At 47.9% G+C, this 22,748-nt stretch overlaps 1 protein-coding gene across 2 annotated transcripts in view; it reads left to right on the forward strand.

The window, feature by feature from the left end:
* The window catches only part of anxa13l (annexin A13, like), a 66,243-nt gene that overhangs the window by 18,553 nt on the left and 24,942 nt on the right, over positions 1-22,748 (forward strand). For both annotated transcript variants that reach the window (XR_015079098.1, XM_085993661.1), the window contains exons 3-4: positions 17,012-17,106; positions 18,311-18,481. Coding sequence is in view for 1 of the 2 variants with exons in the window: in XM_085993661.1 (XP_085849787.1) it covers positions 17,012-17,106; positions 18,311-18,481 (266 nt within the window). In the remaining variant the exon portion in view is untranslated. The remainder of the gene's footprint in view (positions 1-17,011; positions 17,107-18,310; positions 18,482-22,748) is intronic.

The following is a 22,748-nucleotide window of genomic DNA, read 5'->3' on the forward strand; positions in this document are numbered from 1 at the left end:
TCGCTCTCCACTTGAAAAGGGAGGGACTCATCCACAGCGTGCATTGTGGCCTTCGCAATGTCTCCTTTTATGAGAGTGAAGGCTGCACAGGCCTCTGCTGTCAGGGGGAAGGAGGCGGACTTGATGAGGGGTCGGGCTTTATCCGCATAGTTGGGCACCCACTGAGCATAGTAAGAGAAAAACCCCAGGCATCTCTTCAGTGCTTTCTGGCAGTGGGGGAGGGGGAGCTCCATAAGGGGGCGCATTCTATCGGGGTCTGGGCCGATGACTCCGTTCTCCACTACGCAGCCAAGAATAGCGAGGCGCGTAGTACGAAACATACATTTGTCTTTGTTGTATGTGAGATTCAGCCGCTGGGCCGTCCGGAGGAATTTCTCTAGATTAACGTCATGGTCCTGCTGGTCGTGGCCGCAGATGGTGACGTTGTCTAGATATGGGAAAGTGGCCTGGAGCGCGTTCTGGTCAACCATCCGGTCCATCTCCCGTTGGAAGACAGAAACTCCGTTGGTGACGCCGAAGGGAACTCTGAGAAAGTGATAGAGCCGACCGTCAGCTTCAAAAGCTGTGTACTGGCGGTCCTCAGCCCTGATGGGGAGCTGGTGGTATGCCGACTTCAGATCAATCGTCGAGAACACCCGGTATTGTGCTATCTGATTGACCATGTCAGATATGCGGGGGAGTGGATATGCATCCAGCTGGGTGTAGCGGTTGATCGTCTGGCTGTAGTCAATAACTAGGCGCTGTTTGCCGCCAGCCTTCACCACCACCACTTGTGCTCGCCATGGGCTATTGCTGCTCTCGATAATCCCTTCCTTCAGGAGTCTCGCTACCTCGGATTTAATGAAACCCCTATCCCCGGCACTGTAACGCCTACTTTTGGTAGCGATGGGCTTACAGTCGCGGGTGAGGTTAGCGAACAAGGAGGGGGGGGAGACTTTAAGGGTGGAGAGGCTGCAAATGGCGCGCGGCGGGCGATTTAAAAACTGCTGGCTGCAGACTGTGAGAGGGGGGAGGGGTCCGCCATACGCTAAAGTGACACTCTTAAGGTGGCACTGAAAATCCAACCCCAGTAGGACGGCAGCGCAGAGATGGGGCAGGACCAGAAGTTTAAAATTTTTGTATTCAGTACCCCGCACTGAAAGAGTCACCATACAGTAGCCACCGACGTCCGCTGACTGGGCTTTGGAAGCCATAGAGATGCGATGACGCGTCGGCAGGACCGGGAGAGAGTAACTGCGCACCGTGTCGGGGTGTATAAAACTCTCCGTGCTCCCGCTGTCAAAAAGGCAGGTAGTGGCGCGGCCGTTTACCGTAATGTCCATCATGGACCTGGACAGTTGATGCGGGAGAGATTGATCCAGCGTCACGGAAGCCAGCGTATGTTCAAGCGTGTCGATGCAGTCGTCCGATGAGGCGGTGGTGGAGTCCGGGTCCCCCGTAACCGAAGTCGGAGGCGTCCAAGATGGCGGACAAAATGGCGGCGCCCACGGTCCCGATCCCCACGCGGCTGGGGGAGCCCAAGATGGCGGACAAGATGGCTGCGCCCACGGTTCGCACGCAGCGCTGCTGGCGTTAGCGGTCTTCCCTTTGCAGGCGTTAACGTAGTGACCTTTCTTCCCGCAGCCGGAGCAGGTAGCATTCTTCGCGGGGCAGCGTGCTCTAGGGTGTTTAGCTTGGCCACAAAAATAGCATTTTTGTGCCTTGGACATCGCTGCAGCAGTCGGAGGTGGCGGTCCCATGGCCCAAGATTGCGGCGTCCACGGCGCGGGGCGATGAGGGGAGAAAGCGTCCATATTTCTGTGGGCCGCGTCGAGCGAGAGCGCGAGGGACACTGCCTTTGTCAGGTCTATTTCACCCTTCTCCAGCAGCCTCTGCCGGGAGTAGTCGGACCTTAGACCCGCAACGAAAGCGTCTCGTATCAGTCCCTCCGCATGTGCCGCGGCCGATACTTCCTTGCAGTCGCAGCCGCGTCCGAGTACCCGCAGTGCCCGTAGGAAGGCTTCCACCGATTCCCCGGGCTGCTGTCTGCGAGATCTTAAAAGGTGCCTGGCATAGACCGTGTTAACCGGGCGTGCATACTGCCCTTTCAGTAGGTCGATAGCCGCCGCGTAGGTCGTCGCATCTTGGATTAAAGTATAGACTTGGTGGCTCACCTTCGAGGCCAGGATTTTCAGTTTATTTTCATCAAGAGTCACGGTCGAGGCTTCCAGATACGCCTCAAAGCAACGCAGCCATTGTGCGAATTTAGTCGACGAACCCGCTTCTTGGGGGTCTAGGTCCAGGCATGTTGGTCTGAGGGCTCGCAGCAGCGCCTGCTGCTCAGCGTTTTGCGCCATCGGTTGATCAGCATCCGCAGCCAACATTTAACTTTGGTAATAAAATTGATGCACTATCAATTGCTACAGAAGACTGGAGATTGAGAAAGTAATAAACAGGCTTTTATTACCAAAGAACAGAGCATGCCTCTTGTGGTTGCCTGGTATCCAAAAGGGCTGGAGGCTTCTGAGCAGCGACCTTTATACCCAGCCATGAGGGTGGAGCCAGGGGCGGAGTCAGCTGAGGCATGCACAGACAAGTACAACAATATGCAAGAGTGAACAACAGTACTAACAGTGAACAACAGTACTAACAACAGTGGTGAACAACAATACTAACAACAGTGGTTTACCACATTCCCGTAGTCTAGTGAGCACCTGTTCTAGGTTGTTAAGGTGTTCACTGTCATCTTCACCTGTTACAAGGATGTCGTCCAAGTAACACTCAGTCCCCGGAATCCCTTGCAGGACTTGTTCCATCGCTCTTTGCCATATCGCCGGAGCCGATGCTACTCCGAATACCAATCGATGATACTGGTAAAGACCTTTGTGAGTGTTTATCGTGAGATACTTCCTAGAGGACTCTTCAACCTCCATCTGCAAATATGCTTGTGCTAGGTCAATTTTTGTAAAACGTTTCCCTCCAGACAGTGAGGCGAAGATGTCTTCTATCCTTGGAAGAGGATATTGTACTGTGTGAAGGACAGGGTTCACCGTCACCTTGAAATCCCCACAGATGCGAATCTTCCTTGGCTCTCCGGACTTATTGCTTAACGTTTTCTTCATGACAGGAACGATGGGTGTCGCCCACTCGCTCCAGTCGACCTTAGACAACACGCCCGCCTTCTCCAGATTCTCCAGCTCTGCCTCGACGGCTGGGCGAATTGCATATGGTACCGGTCTCGCTTTGAAAAACTTGGGAACTGCATTCTCTTCTATTTTTATCGAGGCGGTTACGCCTTTAAGCGTGCCCAGTTCTTGTTGAAATACCTCTTTGGCGTTAGCTAAGATTGTTGACAATCGTCCAGGAGTGACGTCTTCATCTTTTTTACCGTCCACCGTCAGTGCATGAATGGAATGCCAATCTAAGTTTATCTTCCTGATCCATTCCCATCCCAATAACGGTGATCCACCATTTGGCAGTATGTAGAGATACAATTTCCGTATTTTCTTGCCATTGTATTCGACAGGCACCCTTATTTTTCCTCTGGGGTATACTTTTTGCCCCGTATACGTCGTCAAGACGATGGATGTCTCTCTCAAGTGTATATGTGAAAATAGCCGCTCGTAGTCTCGTCGATTCATGACGGTTAGCGCTGATCCTGTATCCAATTCCATTTTAACTTGGGACCCTGCTATCGTGAGAGTGACCCAAATGGTTCGGTGATCCTCTTTTGCGATTACATTGTGAAGTTTGAGACAGCTTAGTCTCCTGTTTCCGGATTCACTATCGCTCATCTGGTCTTCGGAACTACTGTCTGTCATCTTTTGTACTTTCTTGTACGGTTCCTTAGTAGCCTTTTTGTTGTCGCTGGTCTTCTTCCCAGACCTACAAACTCGTGCAATGTGTCCAATCTTCCCGCATTGTCTGCATATTTTGTCTTTGGACCAGCAGTCTTTCTGGTCATGGTTAGTTCTGCTGCAGCGATAACATTTTGCAAATCCCCGTGTCATTTCGTGGGTGCCGTATTCCTGTGGTTTTTGTTGAATATCTGCAGCTCCCCTGGCTGCTGCTTCATACGATACTGCCACGCTGAAAGCCTTATCTAGCGTCAGCTCTTTTTCTGAGAGTAACTTCTTCTGTGTTCCTTCACTCAGGAGTCCACAGACAAATTTGTCCCGTAGGGTATCTGCCAGTCCTGCTCCGAACTGGCAGTGCTTTGATAGCTTGCGTAGTTCCGTAAGATACTCAGCATTGCTCTCATCTTTGTGCTGAGTTCTCCTGTGGAATTTAAATCTTTCTGCTATCAACAGCGGTGCAGGGTTTAAGTGTTCCTGTAGGACAGCAACAATTTCGTTAAAACTCTTCGCCTTCGGTTTGGCTGGAGTAATCAGGTCCCGCAATAGGCCGTACGTTCTGGCGCCCATTAAGTTTAGCAATATCGATGCCTTTTTCCCCTCCGCTATATCGTTTGCCTCAAAATATACCTCGACTCTTTCCACATACGTGGTCCAGTCCTCTAATGTATTATCAAAAGCAGTGATACAGCCAGTCTTCAGCATCTTGCAAATCTAAAATGGCGCCTCCCGCGCTTTGCCTTCTTCCCCGATTTAACAAAATGGCGCCTCCCGCGCTTTGCCTTCTTCCCCGCTGTTGTTAGCGCTGCTTTCCACGGTTTCTTGCGCGTATTCTTTTTCTTTTATTATTTTCCCGTCGTGGAGCGGACCCTCTGGGACACTTCCCTCCCTCTTCTTAGGTCCGAACGCTGCCCGGCTTCGAAACACCGGCCGCGCCCTGTGTGCTCCACCCTCTCTCTCTCTCTCTTTGCTTCCCGACTCGCTGCCCGGCCCCGTTGAAAAGCCACCCGAACGAGCTTCAGCCCGCCACAGCCCAGGAAGGATCAGAGCACTACCTGCCACCAGCCCGATTAGCTGGGAAACCACGGACCGAGGAACCCAGCCTGGCTCTGGACAGTCTCTCCTGCAAATTTTTAAACCGATGATTGACGGCCGACGCCCGTTTCTCGAGTTTCAATGGACTCTATTTTTTTTTCTTTCTGGCTCCGACCTTCAACAACGTCGTCGGAGGTGCTGCCGAGTTGCAGATAAGTTCGTTTCTTACTCGTCGCCAGTGTTAAGTCCGTGAATGATTGAGACACGGACCAGCAGGAGTGAACAAAATAAGTCTTTACTGGTGGAAGTCGATAGTGAAACTAAACAAACAGAGGCTCTCTAGCGCCTTTTATACAGGGGTGGTCACTGCCGGTACTGCAGTCTGAGACCAGTTATTCTCTTAAAGGTACATACACAACAGTAGAGGTCACAGGTTTGGGAGGTGCTGCCGAAGAAGCCTTGGCGAGTTGCTGCAGTGCATCTTGTAGATGGTACACACTGCAGCCACGGTATGCTGGTGGTGGAGGGAGTGAATGTTTAAGGTGGTGGATGGGGTACCAATCAAGCGGGCTGCTTTGTCTTGGATGGTGTCGAGCTTCTTGAGTGTTGTTGGAGCTGCACTCATCCAGACAAGTGGAGAGTATTCCATCACACTCCTGACTTGTGCCTTGTAGATGTTGGAAAGGCTTTGGGGAGTCAGAAGGTGAGACACTCCCCGCAGAATACCCAGCCTCTGACCTGCTCTTGTTGCCACAGTATTTACGTGGCTGGTCCAGTTAAGTTTCTAGTTAATGGCGACCCCCAGGATGTTGATGGTGGGGGATTTGGTGATGGTAATGCTGTTGAATGTCAAGGGGTGGTGGTTAGACTCTCACTTGTTGGAGATAGTCATTGCCTGGCACTTGTGTGGCGCGAATGTTACCTGCCACTTATCAGCCCAAGCCTGGATGTCTTCCAGGTCTTGTTGCATGTGGGCATGGACTGCTTCATTATCTGAGGAGTTGCGATTGGCACTGAACACTGTGCAGTCATCAGCAAACATCCCCACTTCTGACCTTATGATGGAGGGAAGGTCATTGATGAAGCAGCTGAAGATGGTTGAGCCGAGGACACTGCCCTGAGAAACTCCTGCAGCGATGTCCTGGGGCTGTGATGATTGACCTCCAACCATCACAACCATCTTCCTTTGTGCTAGGTATGACTCCAACCAGTGGAGAGTTTTCCTCCTGATTCCCATTGACTTCAGTTTTATTAGGGCTCCTTGATGCCACACTCGGTGAAATGCTGCCTTGATGTCAACAGCAGTCACTCTCACCTCACCTCTGGAATTCAGCTCTTTTGTCCATGTTTGGACCAAGGCTGTAATGAGGTCTGGAGCCGAGTGGTCTTGGCGGAATGCAAACTGGGCACCAGTGAGCAGGTTATTGGTGAGTAAGTGCCACTTGATAGCACTGTCAACAACACCTTCCATCACTTTGCTGATGATTGAGAGTAGACTGATGGGGCGGTAATTGGCCAGATTGGATTTGTCCTGCTTTTTGTGGACAGGACATACCTGGGCAGTTTTCCACATTGTTGGATAGATGCCAGTGTTATAGCTATACTGGAACAGCTTGGCTAAAGGCTATCTGGAGCACAAGTCTTCAGCACGAGATGTTGTCGGGGCCCACAGCCTTTGCTGTATCCAGTGCGCTCAGCCTTTTCTTAATATCATGTGGAGTGAATCGAATTGGCTGAAGACTGGCTTCTGTGGTGGTGGGGACCTCAGGAGGAGGCCGATATGGATCATCCACTCGGCACTTCTGGCTGAAGATGATTGCAAACATTTCAGCTTTGTCTTTTACACTCATGTGCTGGGCTCCACCATCATTGAGGGTAGGGATATTCATGGAGCCACCTCCTCCCATTAGTTGTTTAATGGTCCACCACCATTCACGACTGGATGTAGCAGGAATACAGAGCTTTGATCTGATCTGTTGATTGTGGGTTGGTACCCTGGCTTGATGGTAATGGTAGAGTGAGGGATATGCCAGGCCATGAGGTTACAGATTGTGGTGGAGTACAATTCTGCTGCTGCTGATGTATCAGAGCGCCTCATGGATGCCCAGTTTTGAGCTGCTAGATCTGTTTCGTTTAGCACAGTGGTAGTGCCATACAATACGATGGAGGGTGTAAGAACATAAGAAATAGGAGCAGGAGTAGGCCATTCGGCCCTTCAAGCCTGCTCCGCCATTCAATGAGATCATGGCTGATCTTCTGCCTCAACTCCATTCACCGGCCCTATCGCCATATCCCTTGATGCCCTTACTAGTCAGAAATCTATCGACTTCTGTTTTGAATATACCCAATGACTGAGCCTCCACAGCCCTCTGGGGTAGAGAATTCCAAAGATTCACCACCCTCTGTATGAAGAAATTTCTTCTCCTCTCAGTCCTGAATGGCCTACCCTTTATCCTGAGGCTGTGGCCCATGGTTCTTGACTCCCCAGCCAAGGGAAACATTCTCCCAGCATCCACCCTATCAAGCCCTGTAATAATTTTGTATGCTTCAATGAGATCACCTCTCATTGTTCTGAATTCAGGAGAATACCGGCCTAGTTTACTCAATCTCTTCTCATACGATAGTCCCGCCATCCCAGGAATCAATCTCGTGAACCTTCGTTGCACTCCCTCTGTGGCAAGTACTGTATATCCTTCCTTAGGTAAGGAGACCAAAATTGTACACAGTACTCCAGGTGTGGTCTCAACAAGGCCCTATATAATTGGAGTAAGACTTCTTTACTCCTGTACTCAAATCCTCTTGTAATGAAGGCCAGCAGACCATTTGCCTTCCTAATGGCTTGCTGCACCTGCACATTCACTTTCAGGGACTCATGTACAAGGACACCCAGGTCCCTTTGAGCTTCTGCATTCCCCAATCTTTCACCATTTAGGAAATACTCTGCCTTTCTGTTTTTTCTACCAAAGTGGATAACTTCACATTTATCCACATTATATTCCATCTGCCATGTTCTCGCCCGGTCACAGAGCCTGTCGAGATCCCCTTGAAGCCTCTTCACATCCTCTTCGCAACTGACACTGCCACCTAGCTTTGTATCATCAGCAAATTTGGAAATGTTACATTTATTCCCCTCATCGAAATCATTGATATAGATTGTGAATGCCCTCAATGTGAAGACGGGACTTTGTCTCCACAATGACTGTGCGGTGGTCACTGTTACAATACTGTCCTGGACAGATGCCTCTGCGACAGGTAGATTGGTGAGGATGAGGTCAAGCAGGTTTTTCCCTTGTGTTGGTTCTCTCACCACCTGCCGCAGGCCCAGACTGGCAGCTATGTCCTTCAGGGCTCGGCCAGTTCAGTCAGTAGTGGTGCTACCGAACCACTCTTGGTGATGGACATTGAAGTTACCCACCATTCTGTGCCCTTGCGACTCTCAGTGCTACTTCCAAGTGGTGTTCAACATGAAGGAGTACTGATTCATCAGCTGAGGGAGGGCGGTAGGTGGTAATCAGCAGGAGGTTTCCTTGCCCATGCTTGACCTGAAGCCACGAGACTTCATGGGGTCCGGAGTCAATGTTGAGGACTCCCAGGGCCACTGTGTCACCACCCCTGGTGGGTCTGTCCTGCCGGTGACAGTGATGGTGATGGAGGAGTCTGGGACATTGGCTGAAAGGTATGATTCTGTGAGTATGACTATGTCAGGCTGTTGCTTGACTAGTCTGTGGAACAGCTCTCCCAATTTTGGCACAAGTCCCCTGATGTTTGTGGTGTATGTAACCTGTTCCACCTTAAGAGAACTTAAGCCTGTTCCACCTTAAGAGATGTACTACTTTCTCTGGCTGCTGTATACGTAATACCGGTGGTGACCACCGGTATATAAGTACTGTGTAGTGATATTGTATTTAGTATAGTCCTGACCTCCAACTAGTAAAGACCTGTTGAACTTTATTCTTGTAGTCTGTGTCAATAATTAATCTTAATACAACTGGAACACACAGACTTAACAATGTTGGTGAGGAGGACTTTGCAGGGTCGACTGGACTGGGTGTGCCGTTGTCGTGTCCGGTGCCGAGGTCGATGCCGGGTGGTCCGTCCGGTTTTATTCTTATTGTTTTTCGTAGCGGTTTTTTACAACTGAGTGGCTTGCTAGGCCATTTCAGAGGGCAGTTAAGAGTCAACCACATTGCTGTGGGTCTGGTGTCCCATATAGGCCAGACCAGGTAAGGGCAGCAGATTTCCTTCCCTAAAGAACATTAGTGAACCAGATGGGTTTTTATGACAGTTTCATGGTCACCATTACTGATACTATAGCTTTTTATTCCAGATTTATTTAATTAACTGAATTTAATTTCCTCAGCTGCCCTGAACTCATGTCTCCGATCATTCATCCAGGCCTCTGGATTATTAGCCCAGTAACATAACTACTATGCTACCGTTCCCAGTATTCAAGCTGCCGTGTTATATTTCTGGCCTCCCCTTTACAGCACACATTGCGCACTCAAAACAAAAATCTATAATGTTGATCCTGCAATGTCACCGGCCATTGAAAGCAAATTACAATCTGTACAGCCAGTTCACCCAATTGTTCAGGGTGAGCAATGCTCACTGTACATTCCAACATTTTCAACGGCAAACCTCTGCCGCTCAGTAGAACAATGAAAGGACCAGTAAAAAGTTGCAGGAAGTGAACTGGCTCATAAATATATTTTCATCTTTGCTACCTAATCAAGGCTCAATGGTTAGCCCGTGAGTCGAATGTCGTGGGTTCGACTCTTACTCCAGAGACTTGTGCACATAATCTAAACTGATACTCCCGTACAGCACTGAGGGAGTTAGAAAGTTCCCTTTCTAACGGGAACTGACCAAAACCCCAAGACGGTAAAAGTGGCAGCGTTCGGGGGAATATTGGCAATAAGGTCCGCCACTGCTGCCACGGTGGGCGCGCACGCTGGGATATGTTTGTTTAGAATGCGATCGTCTATAGTCATGCACCATGAGTCAGCTGGTTTCCTCGCCGGCCAGATAGGGGAATTAACCTCAGTGGCAATAGAAACATAGAAACATAGAAAAATAGGAGCAGGAGTCGGCCATTCGGCCCTTCGAGCCTGCTCCGCCATTCAATATGATCACGGCTGATCCTCTATCTCAATACCATATTCCCGCTCTCTCCCCATACCCCTCGATGCCTTTTGTGTCTAGAAATCTATCTATCTCCTTCTTAAATATATTCAGTATTGGGGCCCAAAACCCCTTGTTCAACCAGGGAATTAACCGTTTGCTCAAGGTGGGCATTAGCCACCGCGGGGTAGGGATATTGCTTTTGTGGCTTCGACATTGGCTGTCCGTCGATGCAAACTTCTACACCGGTCATTCTCCTACAGTCATACTTATGACGTGCAAAAACGTTCTGATGTTTCTTAACTATTCCCCTCAATGTCTCAGGGGCGTTAGCACTCAGCTGTTCTAGGTGGTATACAGTGAACGGGTGTAACGCACACATTCAGGGGCAATGATCATGACAGCGTCCAGACTCCCTGCACCTCCTGCCCCTGCCCAAACACAATTATTTTTTTAAATCTATAATCGGCTGATGGTGAAGCATCCAGTCAGACCCGAGTACCCCACGGTTCCCATGCTCCCATCTCATTAATGAACAGGTGTGGACCGATTGCGACTGTTAAAGGTTTGGATACTGCCCCAGTCCTTTCCTGGATCGTGAATCCTGAGAGATTATAAGGTTCTCCCGATGAGTGGGGTGAGTTAAGAGGGTCGCTATGGAGGACAACTGCCCGGGAGGCTCCGGTGTCCACCAAATAATCTCCCTCCCCGCCCACGACCTTTAATTTCACCCAGGGGCGACCCCACCCGTCGCAGGTGATCGGGATCAGATACTCGGGCTGGGCGCGGCCACGTCATTGCGGGGCAGACCCTGGGGGTCCACTTGTCATTCCCCTTGCGGCGTGTACGGGGTCGCTGGGGTTTGAGATTCTGGAGGGCGCACGTCAGTTGAAGCAGCGCGGCCTGCAGCTCATCTTTGCCTGAGGACTGGTCTTTAGAATCCGGCGGGGGCCGCGCTTTCCTGCATTCCTTTGTGAAATGTCCTCTCCTCCCACAATGATAGCACAGCCCTGTCTGCGGTTTGGAGGGGGTTTTTCCCCTCTTTGTCTCCATTCCTTTTTTGGGATCTGAAACCAAGACTGATCAGTCTCTCCTCCCGGGTGATTCTCGAACAGCTTGCCAGACTTGGGTTCTGGCGCTCGGTCGGTATTATGGAGGAGGGTGAGTCTCCGTATGTTACCCTCATTGTCTGGGTCAAACCAATGAAGTGCCTTGACTTGGATGGAGGGAAGGCACTGACTGATCAGTGTCCGGAGCCAGTGGTTTGGAGGCCCATCCTGTAGTTGGTTGGCGGGCTGCCACCCCTCCCTGGGCTCGTAAATAGGAAGGCCAAAGTCGATCAGCGAAAGCTTGTGGGTGTTCCCCTGGCTTTTGTCGGGTCTGGGAACATTCCAGGAAGGGGTTCCCTCCTGACATGCCGACAGCTTTCAGGATCGCCGCCTTCAAGCCGGCGGTAGTCCCCCAACCTAGTTTCAGGTCCTGTCCCAGCCTCCCCCCATATATCCCCGGATTGGGAGTAAATAACAACAATTTCCAATTTTCTTCCTCGTCCAGGCCATGAATGCTGGCAAATTGCACGGCTATTAAGAAGGTGGGTGTTCAGGCGATTGGCTGTGGCTGATAGATGGCAATTTCGTAGCAAGTTCCTGTATTTGGCCAGTAGTGTGGGGAATCAAAAAGGTACTTGCAAGTACTGGTTCATCACCCTCATTCTGACCCGGGGGAATATTTCTGTTGCACAATTGGCAACTTCGGGCTCGCCTGAGGGCCACAGGGGTTTAAATGGAGGAGGGCGAATCTCGGTACATTGGATCCCATCATCGGGTCCTTGTACCTCTGTCTCGTCCTGCTCTATGGCCGGGGTCATTAGACAGACAATCCCTCATTGGGCACAAAACGCCTATTAATTTCTTGTTGACGCTGACTGTGACAAGTAGGCTCAATCTGCTATAAAAACAGAAAATGCTGGAAACACTCAGCAGGTCAGGCAGCATCTGTGGAGAGAGAAACAGAGTTAATGTTTCAGGTCGATGACCCTTCGTCAGAACTGGAAAAAGTTGGAGATGGAACAGGTTTTTAAGCAAGTGTAGGGGCAGGGAGAGGGGGAGGGGAGGAAAGAACAAAAGGGAAGGTCTGTGATAGGCTGGAAGGCAGGAGCGATTAAGAGACAAAAAGGATGATGGTGCAGGGCAAAAGGAGATGGTAATGGGACAAGTTAAGAAACAAAAGATGGCTCTGGATGAAGTGTAAATGGCGATAGCAGAATGAAAGACAGCTGCCATGTGAGAGGGAGAAAACAATGGAAAAAAAAGATAGGGCCGAGGTCTGAAATTGTTGAACTTGATGTTGAGTCCAGAAGACTGTAAAGTGCCTAATCGAAAAATGAGGGGCTGTTCCTCAAGCTTATGTTGAGCTTCACTTTGCTGCTGTGTCTTAAAACTCTATAAGCTGCTTTCATATCCTCACACCCCTGTTCCGCCGTCTCACATTTCTGCTCCCATTCATCTCTTTCCTGTGTTCGTTGCTGTAATTTATCCTTCACATTAGTTAGAGAACGCTGTAGAAACTGCTTTACACACTTAAAAGTCTTCCTGCATATGTAACTTCTCCCCCCACCTTTTGTAGCTCTTTCATTAACCTTTCTACCACTGCTTCTTGATTACTCAACTGTTCCTCCGACCGTGCGATCTGCCCATCTTGTTGGGTGTTCTCCCCTTGTTTGTTTGCAATTTCGTGATCCATGGCCAAAAGCCAAACCACCCGTTCAGATTTTTCTTTTTTGGCCGAACTTTCCGACCACTCAAACGCTCAGTCCTTCGGACTGGGCGCTATCAAAATGGATTTCATCCATTCTTCCTTAGGGTTTACCTTTCCCAGACAATACTGGCACATTTGCTCATGGCCCGGTGTGGGCCTCTTACTCTTCCTCTTACCGCTTAAGCCCGACATTCTGTATAATAGTCTAACCTCAGAGTCCTGCCGCGGTCGCCAAATCTGTAGGCAAAAAGGAACGTGCCTTTACCCTACGTTACAGTGTTTGTGACTCCGGGAATTACAGATACATACACACAATGTCGGATTAACTGTTGACACTTTTGTTAGTCTAACTCAAGTTAGATAAACACAGTTATAGCACAACATACACAAAGTAAATACCTTAAGGGTTCCCGTTTATGCTACCCAGACTCAAGTGCTGGTCAGGCTTACCTTGCCTTGGGTGCCTTAGCTTGGTGACCAAACCAAGGACTCGTTCTTGACTGCAGTGCCGAGATCTCTCACTACCCTCGGATTTATGTCCTGAATTATCGTGGCTGCAACCAGATGGTCAATTGTGTGCTAATCTCACTTGATCAGTTTAGTCAGTGGGCCTAATGACTGGAGACTCACTTGATCAGTTCAGTCTAGCAACAGTTTCCCAATTTAACATAGAGGCCATCTTACATGTGTGAAGACCGGTAGATTGGTGAGGACGAGGTCAAGTAGGTTTTTCCCCTCATGTTGGTTCTCTCACCACCTGCCGCAGGCCCAGTCTGGCAGCTATGTCCTTCAGGACTCAGCCAGCTCGGTCAGTAGTTGTGCTACCGAGCCACTCTTGGTGATGGACATTGAAGTCCCCCACCCAGAATACTGGGCAAGTTGAACTCGCAGTGCACTCATACAGGCCGTCAATGCTGTTTTTGCATTACCCACCCATACAGACCTGTCCCCTAAGAAAACGGAAAGTCACAGTCACGACATATTACTTACTATAAGTTAGGTTTAAAAAGAGGTTTGAAATGGACGAACACAAATTAAAAGACTTGAATGTGTTCTGAGTGAATAAGGCTTTAATTATCAAAATATAAGGATTCATTTGATACTGAAACACTTATTTACTTCCATATGTTTCAAACTGACAAGAATACTTCCATATGTTGTTACAGCCACGCCGCAACTAGACTTTCACATTCTGGATCAAATTACACATTGCAGACAAATTGTTGGGTGGGTCTTGTCCTCCAAAGGGACCAATCAGAAATCTGGTGTTGCAAATAAACACACCCTTATTTTATTGACTGTCTGTGGGAGCTTGCTGTGTGCAAATTGACAACAATGTTTCCAACATGACAACAGTGACTACACTTCAAAAGTACTTAATTGGCTGTAAAGCGCTTTGGGATGTGCTGAGGTTGTGAAAAGTGCTATATAAATGCAAGTCTTTCTTTTCTTTAAAGGAAACAAGTGCCAAACCTCTTTGAACATTAGCAGATAGTTAACACATCCTCAATATAAAAGCACAATAGTATTAATTGTGACACAACATCAAGACACTTTGGCAAAGAAACTGCAGTTGTGTTTTGCTTAATGAACTACAAAAAGCCAGCAATAGTGCATGTAGATAATGCAGATTATTACCAATATGTTGTCATACATTATAAAAGATGTAATAGCAGAGCACTTGGAAAACAGTGACAGGATCGGACAAAGTCAACATGGATTTACAAAAGGTAAATTGTGCTTGACTAATCTACTGGAATTTTTTGAGGATGTAACTGATAAAATAGATAAGGGAGAACCAGTGGATGTGGTGCATTTGGACTTTCAGAAGGCTTTCGATAAGGTCCCGCATAAGAGATTAGCGTGTAAAGTTAAGGCACATGGGATTGGGGGCAAGGTACTGACTTGGATAGAGAACTGGCTGGCAGACAGAAAGCAAAGAGTTGGAATAAACGGGTCTTTTTCCGAGTGGCAGGCAGTGACTAGTGGGGTACCGCAGGGATCGGTCCTTGGACCCCAGCTATTCACAATATATATTAATGATCTAGATGAGGGAACTAGATGTAATATCTCCAAGTTTGCAGACGACACAAAGCTGGGTGGGCGTGTGTGCTGTGAGGAGGATGCCGAGAAACTCCAGGTTGATTTGGACAGGTTGGGTGATTGGGCAGAAGCATGGCAGATGCAATATAACGTGGATAAATGCGAGGTTATCCACTTTGGTGTCAAAAACAGGAAGGCAGATTATTATCTGAATGGCAATAGATTGGGAGAAGGGGAAGTGCAACGAGACCTGGGTGTCCTTGTGCACCAGTTGCTGAAGGTAAGCATGCAGGTGCAGCAGGCGGTTAAGAAGGCAAATGGTACGTTGGCCTTTGTGGCGAGGGGGTTTGAGTACAGGAACAAGGATGTCTTGCTGCAGTTGTACAGGGCCTTGGTCAGACCACATCTTGAGTATTGTGTGCAGTTTTGGTCGCCTTATCTGAGGAAGGATGTTCTTGCCATGGAGGGAGTGCAGCGAAGATTCACCAGGCTGATACCTGGGATGGCAGGAATGACGTATGAGGAGAGATTGGGTCGACTGGGCTTATACTCGCTGGAGTTTAGAAGAATGAGAGGGGATCTCATTGAAACTTATAAAATTCTAACAGGACTGGACAGACTGGATGCAGGAAGGATGTTCCCGATGGCCAGGGAGTTCAGAACCAGGGGTCACAGTCTAAGGATAAGGGGTAAGCCATTTAGGACAGAGATGAGGAGGAATTTCTTCACCCAGAGAGTGGTGAACCTGTGGAATTCTGTACCACAGAAGGTAGTAGAGGCCAATTCATTAAATATATTCAAGAAGGAGTTGGATATATTTCTTAAGGCTAAAGGGATCAAGGGATATGGGGAGAAAGCAGGGACAGGGTACTGAATTTGGATGATCATCCATGATCTCATTGAATGGCGGAGCAGGCTCGAGGGGCCGAATGGCCTACTCCTGCTCCTATCTTCTATGTTTCTATATCTTTCTAAGCCGTGCAAAAATGTTTTTTTTATAAATGTACATAATCCATGACTACCAATATGTAAACTCATTTACCTGCATCAAGTGCTGAAGTTTATCAAAATCATGAGGCTATCAAGCTAATCCTTTAACCATAGTTGCAGTATTACTGTTCCTGGGTATTTTTCGTTGGGCCAAGTCTTAAATTGAAATACACTTTTTTCCCCTTCTTCAGTCAATTCCTACAATACCTGGAACCCTGAGAACACTTTTTATTAAAGTTTAAAAAGAATACTTCTGGGTTCCCTTCTGGCCCTGCTACCTCCTGCCAGGTGTCAGTATTGAGTTTGGCACCGTGTGGGGAGAATAGCTTCAGCCAATTCTTAAAACATACGTTTATTTTTATTTTTAAAGTATTTTTTGCGCAGTGATCAGTGCAGGGCCTCAGACAGGTTGGAAGTTGAATGCTTTATTTGTAAAGCCAAAAGGCATTGTGATTAGAAACATAGGAAGAGGAGGAGGCCATTCAGCCCCTCGAGCCTGTTCTACCATTCAGTTAGGTCATGGCTGATCTGCATCTTAACACCATCTACCCGCCTTGGTTCCGTAATCCTTAATACTCTTACTTAACATAAATCTAATAATCTCAGTTTTGAAATTTTCAATTGACCCTCAGCCTCAACAGCTTCTGGGGGGAGAGAGTTCCAGGTTTCCACTACCCTTTGTGTGAAGAAGTGCTTCCTGACATCACCCCTGAACGGCCTGGCTCTAATTTCAAGGTTATGCTCCTGGATTCCCCTACCAGAGGAAATAGTTTCTCTCTCTCTACCCTATCAACTTAAGGGCAGCACGGTGACATAGTGGTTAGCACTGTTGCCTCACAGCGCCAGGGACCCGGGTTTGAATCCGGCCTCGGGTGACTGTGTGGAGTTTGCACATTCTCCCCGTGTTTGCGTGGGTTTCCTCCGGGTGCTCCGGCTTCCTCCCACAGTCCAAAGATGTGTGGGTTAGGTTGATTGGCTATGATAAATTGACCCTTAGTGTTAGGGGGATTAAATACGTGGGGTTACGGGGATAGGGTGGGATGTGTGTCGGTGCAGGCTCGATGGGCCGAAATGGCCTCTATCTGCATTGTGGGGTTTCTGTGATTCTGTGAACTCCTTTAATCATCTTAAACACTTCAATTAGATCACCCCTTAATCTTAGTTCTGTGACGCTACTTACGATTGATGTTACTATTTATCTTATCTACATGATTTCCTATTGCATTTTGCAGGAACAGATGAAGCCGCTATTATTAAAATCCTAGCAAGTCGCTCAGCAGAACAGAGGCAGAAGATAAAAGCGAAATACAGGGCTCTGTACGGCAAAGTAAGTACAGTTCGCAGCAAGGCTCAGATGAAATTTAACACATCAGGTAGAGAGAAAACAAATACTGAAACCAGGACTTGTGTTTCCATTTCCTCCATGAGATCACGTTTTCTACAGTGCAATTTCACGTTACTGTGCCCTCCTGTTGTGAATGTTTTGTACCCGAGTCACAAGTGTCACCCAAATCTGAAACAGTCTAAACAGGATTTCTTCGCAAACTTGAAATAAATACTAAAAAAAAATGTTTATTTGTCTCATTCACATTTGTTCAAACGGATATCCACTGTTCAGCCCTCTTCAGATCCTCTTCATGTACTTGCCATTTTTTCCATTTTCAAATACTTGCTGTGAGGATGCTATATTCCTGATAAAGAAGACATCAACCTTAGCTCAGTGGGTAGCTCTCTCGCCTCTGAGTCAGAAGGTCATAGGTTCAGGTCCCCACTCCAGAGACTTGAGCACAAAACCCAGGCTGACACTTCCAGCGCAGTACTGAGTGAGTGCGGCATTGTCAGAGGTGCCGTCTTACGGATGAGATGTTAAACCGAGGCCCCGCCTGCCCTCTCAAGTGGACGTAAAAGAACCCATGGCACTATTTCGAAGAAGAGCAGGGGAGTTCTCCCCGGTGTCCTGGCCAATATTCATCCTTCAATCAACTTCACTTGCTGTCTGTGGGAGCTTGCTGTGTGCAAATTGATTGCCGCATTTCCTACATTACAAAAGTGACTACACTTCAAAAGTACTTCTTTGGCTGTAAAGTCCTTTGGAACGTCCTGAGGTCGTGAAAGGCGCTATGGAAATGCAAGTCTTGCTTTATTTCTTTCCCTCCCTCCCCGCGGTAGTAATTCAACGAGGGGTGGTTATTACAGCTCCTAACTTGCCTCGGATACCTAACTAGAGGACTGTCAAGGAAAGAAAGTGGAGGGTTAGTAGGCGGAGTCACGCGGGTGGGCGGAAGTCGTGCCCTGCCGCTAATCTGCCAACCGGAGGAAGAAATCTGGCCACTTGTATCATCAACTTGCCCGTTTTCCCATGGAGGGGGGTCCAAGAGCATGTCTTCTAGCCGGCCACCGGCCCATAGACGACGGGTATGCGGGGGAGACTGGGAAGTAAATAAAGTGATTTAATAGCCTCAAAAAAAAAAGGAAAGTAGGAAAAACATGGTGTAATATCTTGGTTGCTTCTTTTCTTCCCTTTTCTGTAGGATATGGAAAAGATGCTTAAAGGTGACCTCAGCGGGTGCTTCGAAAAGACAATACTGGCCATGCTAGACCGCCCCTGCGAATTTGATGCTAAGTTGCTCAGGGAGGCAGTGAAAGGAGCCGGAACTCATGAAGATGTCCTTATTGAGATTCTCTGCACACGAGCTAATTCAGTATGTTTCACTTTAAACAATATTTTTTATATTATGAATATATTGCGACTCCCTTAAAAGAACACTGCCTTCATTAAAAAAAAATGTGTTTAGGACGGGTGAAGAGCTGGAACATAGAATCATACAGCACAGAAGGAGGCCATTTGACCCATGATGTCTGTGCCAGCTCTTTGAAAGAGCTACCCAATTAGTCCCACTCCCCCTGCTCTTTCCCCGTTGCCCTGCAATTTTTCCTTTTCAAGTATTTATCCAATTCCCCTTTTGAAAGTTACTGTTGAATCTGCTTCCATTGCCCTTTCAGGCAGCGCATTCCAGAACAACTCGCTGCGTAAAGAAAAAACTCCTGGATTTTTTTCCAATTATCTTAAATCGGTGTCCTCTGGTTACCAACCCTCCTGCCAGTGGAAGCGGTTTCTCCTTATTTACTCTGTCAAAACCCTTCATAATTTTGAACAGCTCAATGTAATCTCTTAACCTTCTCTGTTCTAAGGAGAACAATCCCAGCTTCTCCACATAACTGAAGTCCCTCATCCCTGGTACCATTCCAGTAAAATAATAGCAAAATACTGCAATGAAAGAGGCCGAGGACAGAGAGATCAGAGTGGGAGTGAAGTGGAGAATTAAAGTGACAGGCGACCGGAAGCTCAGGGTCACCCTTACGGACTGAACGGAGGTGTTCCGCAAATTCTCCACTTCACTCCCACTCTGATCTCTCTGTCCTCGGCCTAATACATTGTTCTAGTGAAGCTCAACGTAAGCTCGAGGAACAGCACCTCATCTTTCGATTGGGTACTTTACAGTCTGCCAGACTCAACATTGAGTTCAACAATTTCAGACTATAATCCCGGCCCCCATTTTTCATGCAGTATGATTTTGCCATTCCCATTTGCAACATTTTCACAGCATGTTCCTTCAATTCCTTCCTCCCCTCCTAAACCCCTCGTCCCCCGCACCCCCCCCCCCTCCGTCTCTGCACCTGCTTAATATCTGTTACATTTCCAGCTTTTTCCAGTTCTGATGAAGGGTCCCAGACCTGAAACGTTAACTCTGTTTCTCTCTCCACGGATGCTGCCTGGCCTGCTGAGTATTTCCAGCATTTTCTGTTGTTATTTCACCATTTCAGTAAATCTCCTCTGCACCCTCTCCAAGGCCTTGACATCCTTCCTAAAGTGTGGTGCCCAGAATTGGACACAATACTCCAGCTGGAGCCAATTTAGTAATTTATAACGGTTTAGCATAACTTCCTTGCTTCAACATATCATTTTTATCACTAGTTATTGACTAGTCACTGTTGTAATGTAGGAAATGCAGCAGCCAATTTGCGCACAGCAAGCTCCCACAAACAGCAGCGTGGTACTGGCCAGATAATCTGATTTAGTGATGTTGATTGAGGGACGAATATTGGCCCAGGACACCGGGGATAACTCTCCTGCTCTTCTTCGAAATAGTGCCATGGGATCTTTTACACCCACTCTGAGAGAGCAGGCGGGGCCTCGGTTTAACGTCTCGTCCGTACGACGGCACCTCCGGCAGTGCGGCACTCCCTCAGCACTGTAGTGTCAGGTTAAATTTTTTGTGCTCGAGTCTCATGGGGTGGGGTTTGAACCCACGACCTCCTGACTCAGAGTCGAGAGTGGTACCTGCTGAACCACAGCTGAACGAAAGTGCGTGTGGATATTTTGTGCATTAAGGGTGTTATATAAATGCAAGTGGTTGCATTTAGTCTCAATAGAGCTGAGTTGCTAAACCAATGGGAATGAGGGGGGAGGATTGTACCCACATTGCATATATTGCAACAACAGAGATCATGGAATTGACCCAAAGTATCCAGACTCCTCATTTCACCACCCGCTTTGAATTTTAAAAAATTGTAGATACTTTTTCATGAGAACAGTATCCCTTTAAACTGAACTCAAAATGTCTCCAACACAGGCTAAAATATAATCCGATTGACATCTCCTTCTATTCCTTTCTCCCTCGTGTGTTTATCTAGCTTCCCCTTAAAGGCATCTGTGCTATTCGCCTCAGCCACTCCCTGTGGCTGCGAGTTCCTCATTCTCACCACATATAGAACTTTACTTTGGAAATAATTTGCTTTGAATAAGAGTTGCAAGCAAATTCTTTTTTGCATTCCTATCTCCTTTCCCCCCCTTTTTGTGCTTATCAAGGTGGCGGATGCTGGTGCTGAGGCACGGAATACTTCAGCATTTCCAGATTAGGTATAGCACAGCCCAAAGCACACAGCACAGCACAATCAGGCATAGCATACAAGGCTATGGACCAAGTGCTGGATGGGCCGAAGGGCCTCTTTCTGTGCTGTATAACTCTATGACTCGATGACTCTATGAGGTGCAGAGGAGTGCTCCCTCTATACTGCCCCAATAACACACACCCCTCCCACAACTTCAGAGCCTGCCCAAACTCACAGAACCCTTATAGTGAGCAGGCTGAAGACAGGGCTGCTGAGTGGCATTTCTGTTGGTGTTAGATCAACTCCATAGATGGCTGTCCTCCAGTACCTCATCAAGTGGCTGTTCTTCCTAAAGAAAAGAAAGAAAGACTTGCATTTATATAGCACCTTTCACAACCTCAGCACATCCCAAAGCGCTTTGCAGTCAATGAAGCACTTTTGAAGTGTAGTCACTGCTGTAATTTAGGAAACGCAGCAGCCAATTTGCGCACAGCAAGGTCCCACAAACGGCAATGCCATAATGACCAGATCATCTGTTCTAGTGATGCTGGTTGAGGGATAAATATAGGCCAGGACAAATAAAGGCATTATTTATTACACCTATTGGGGTCATTTTCTGAGTACACGCGCCGTGCCTGTGAATTGGCACTCTGCGGTGGTGCTGAGGCAAGATTCCCGCTGCCAGAGTGTAACTGGGAAGATTTGCCTCGTCATGAACACATAACACCATGCAGGTCAGACACCACCTTCATTGGTGGAGTGCGGGAGATTTTCTAGGTGGTATGTAGCAAAAAGAATGCGTTTATGATTTTCCTGTGCCTAACACACGGAGAAAATCTTCCTTCTAAAAGAGTAAACCGCATTGGACATAACACACACAGGCATCGTCATCAGGAGTAAAACACAGAAAATGCTGGAAATGCTCAGCAGGTCAGACAGCATCTGTGGAGAGAGAAAGAGAGTTAACATTTCAGGTCTATGAACGCTCATCAGAACTTCACACATCTTCATCACTTTGCTGAAAACCTCTGTTCAGTCTGCAAGCTTCCAGTCTCTTGCCTCTTTAATTCTCCATCCCACTCCCACTCTGACCTCTCTGTTCTCGGCCTCCTGGACTGTTCTAATGAAGCTCATTGCAAGCTCGAGGAACAGCACCTCATCTTTAGATTAGGCACATTACAGCCTTCCGGACTCAACATTGAGTTTCACAACATTAGATCTTTAACCATTTTCTCTTGGACATTCTCTAACCTCCTCTGGACCCACCTTTTGTTTCTATACAGAAAGCAAGATCTTGTGAATGCTGAAAATCTGAAATAAAAACAGAATACGCTGGAAATACTCAGCAGGTCAGGCAGCACCTGTGGAGAGGGAATCAGGGTAGATGCTGAGAGGTTGTTTCCCCTGGCTGGAGAGTCTAGAACTAGGGGACACAGTCTCAAGGTTAACGGGTCGGCCATTTAAGACTGAGGTGGTGGAATTTCTTCACTCAGAGGGTTGTGAATCTCTGGAATTCTCTGCCCCCAGAGGGCTGTGGATGCTGTATCATTGAGTATATTCAAAGCTGAGATAGAGTTTTGGACTCTAAGGGGAATCAAGGGATATGGGGATCGGGCAAGAAAGTGGAGTTGAGGTAGAAAATCAGCCATAATCTTATTGAATGGTGAAGCAGGCTCAAGGGGCCTCAGTTATACAGGGCCTTGGTGAGACCACACCTGGAGTACTGTGTGCAGTTTTGGTCTGCTTACCTAAGAAAGGATATACTTGCCATAGAGGGAGTGCAGCAAAGGTTCACCAGACTGATTCCTGGGATGGCAGGACTGTCGTATGAGGAGAGATTGGGTTGACTAGGCCTGTATTCACTAGAGTTTAGAAGAATGAGAGGGGATTTCATTGAAATGTATAAAATTCTGACAGGGCTAGACGGACTGGATGCAGGGAGGATGTTTCCCCTGGCTGGGGGGGGGTCTAGAACGAGGGGTCACAGTCCCAGGATACGGGGTAGGACATTTAGGACTGAGATGAGGAGAAATTTCTTCACTCAGAGGGTGGTGAACCTATGGAATTCTCTACCAC

The sequence above is a fragment of the Somniosus microcephalus genome, chromosome 7 (genome assembly GCF_052327205.1).
Source record: "Somniosus microcephalus isolate GS21.2 chromosome 7, FLI_Smic_1.0, whole genome shotgun sequence".
Taxonomy (NCBI): Eukaryota; Metazoa; Chordata; class Chondrichthyes; order Squaliformes; family Somniosidae; genus Somniosus; species Somniosus microcephalus.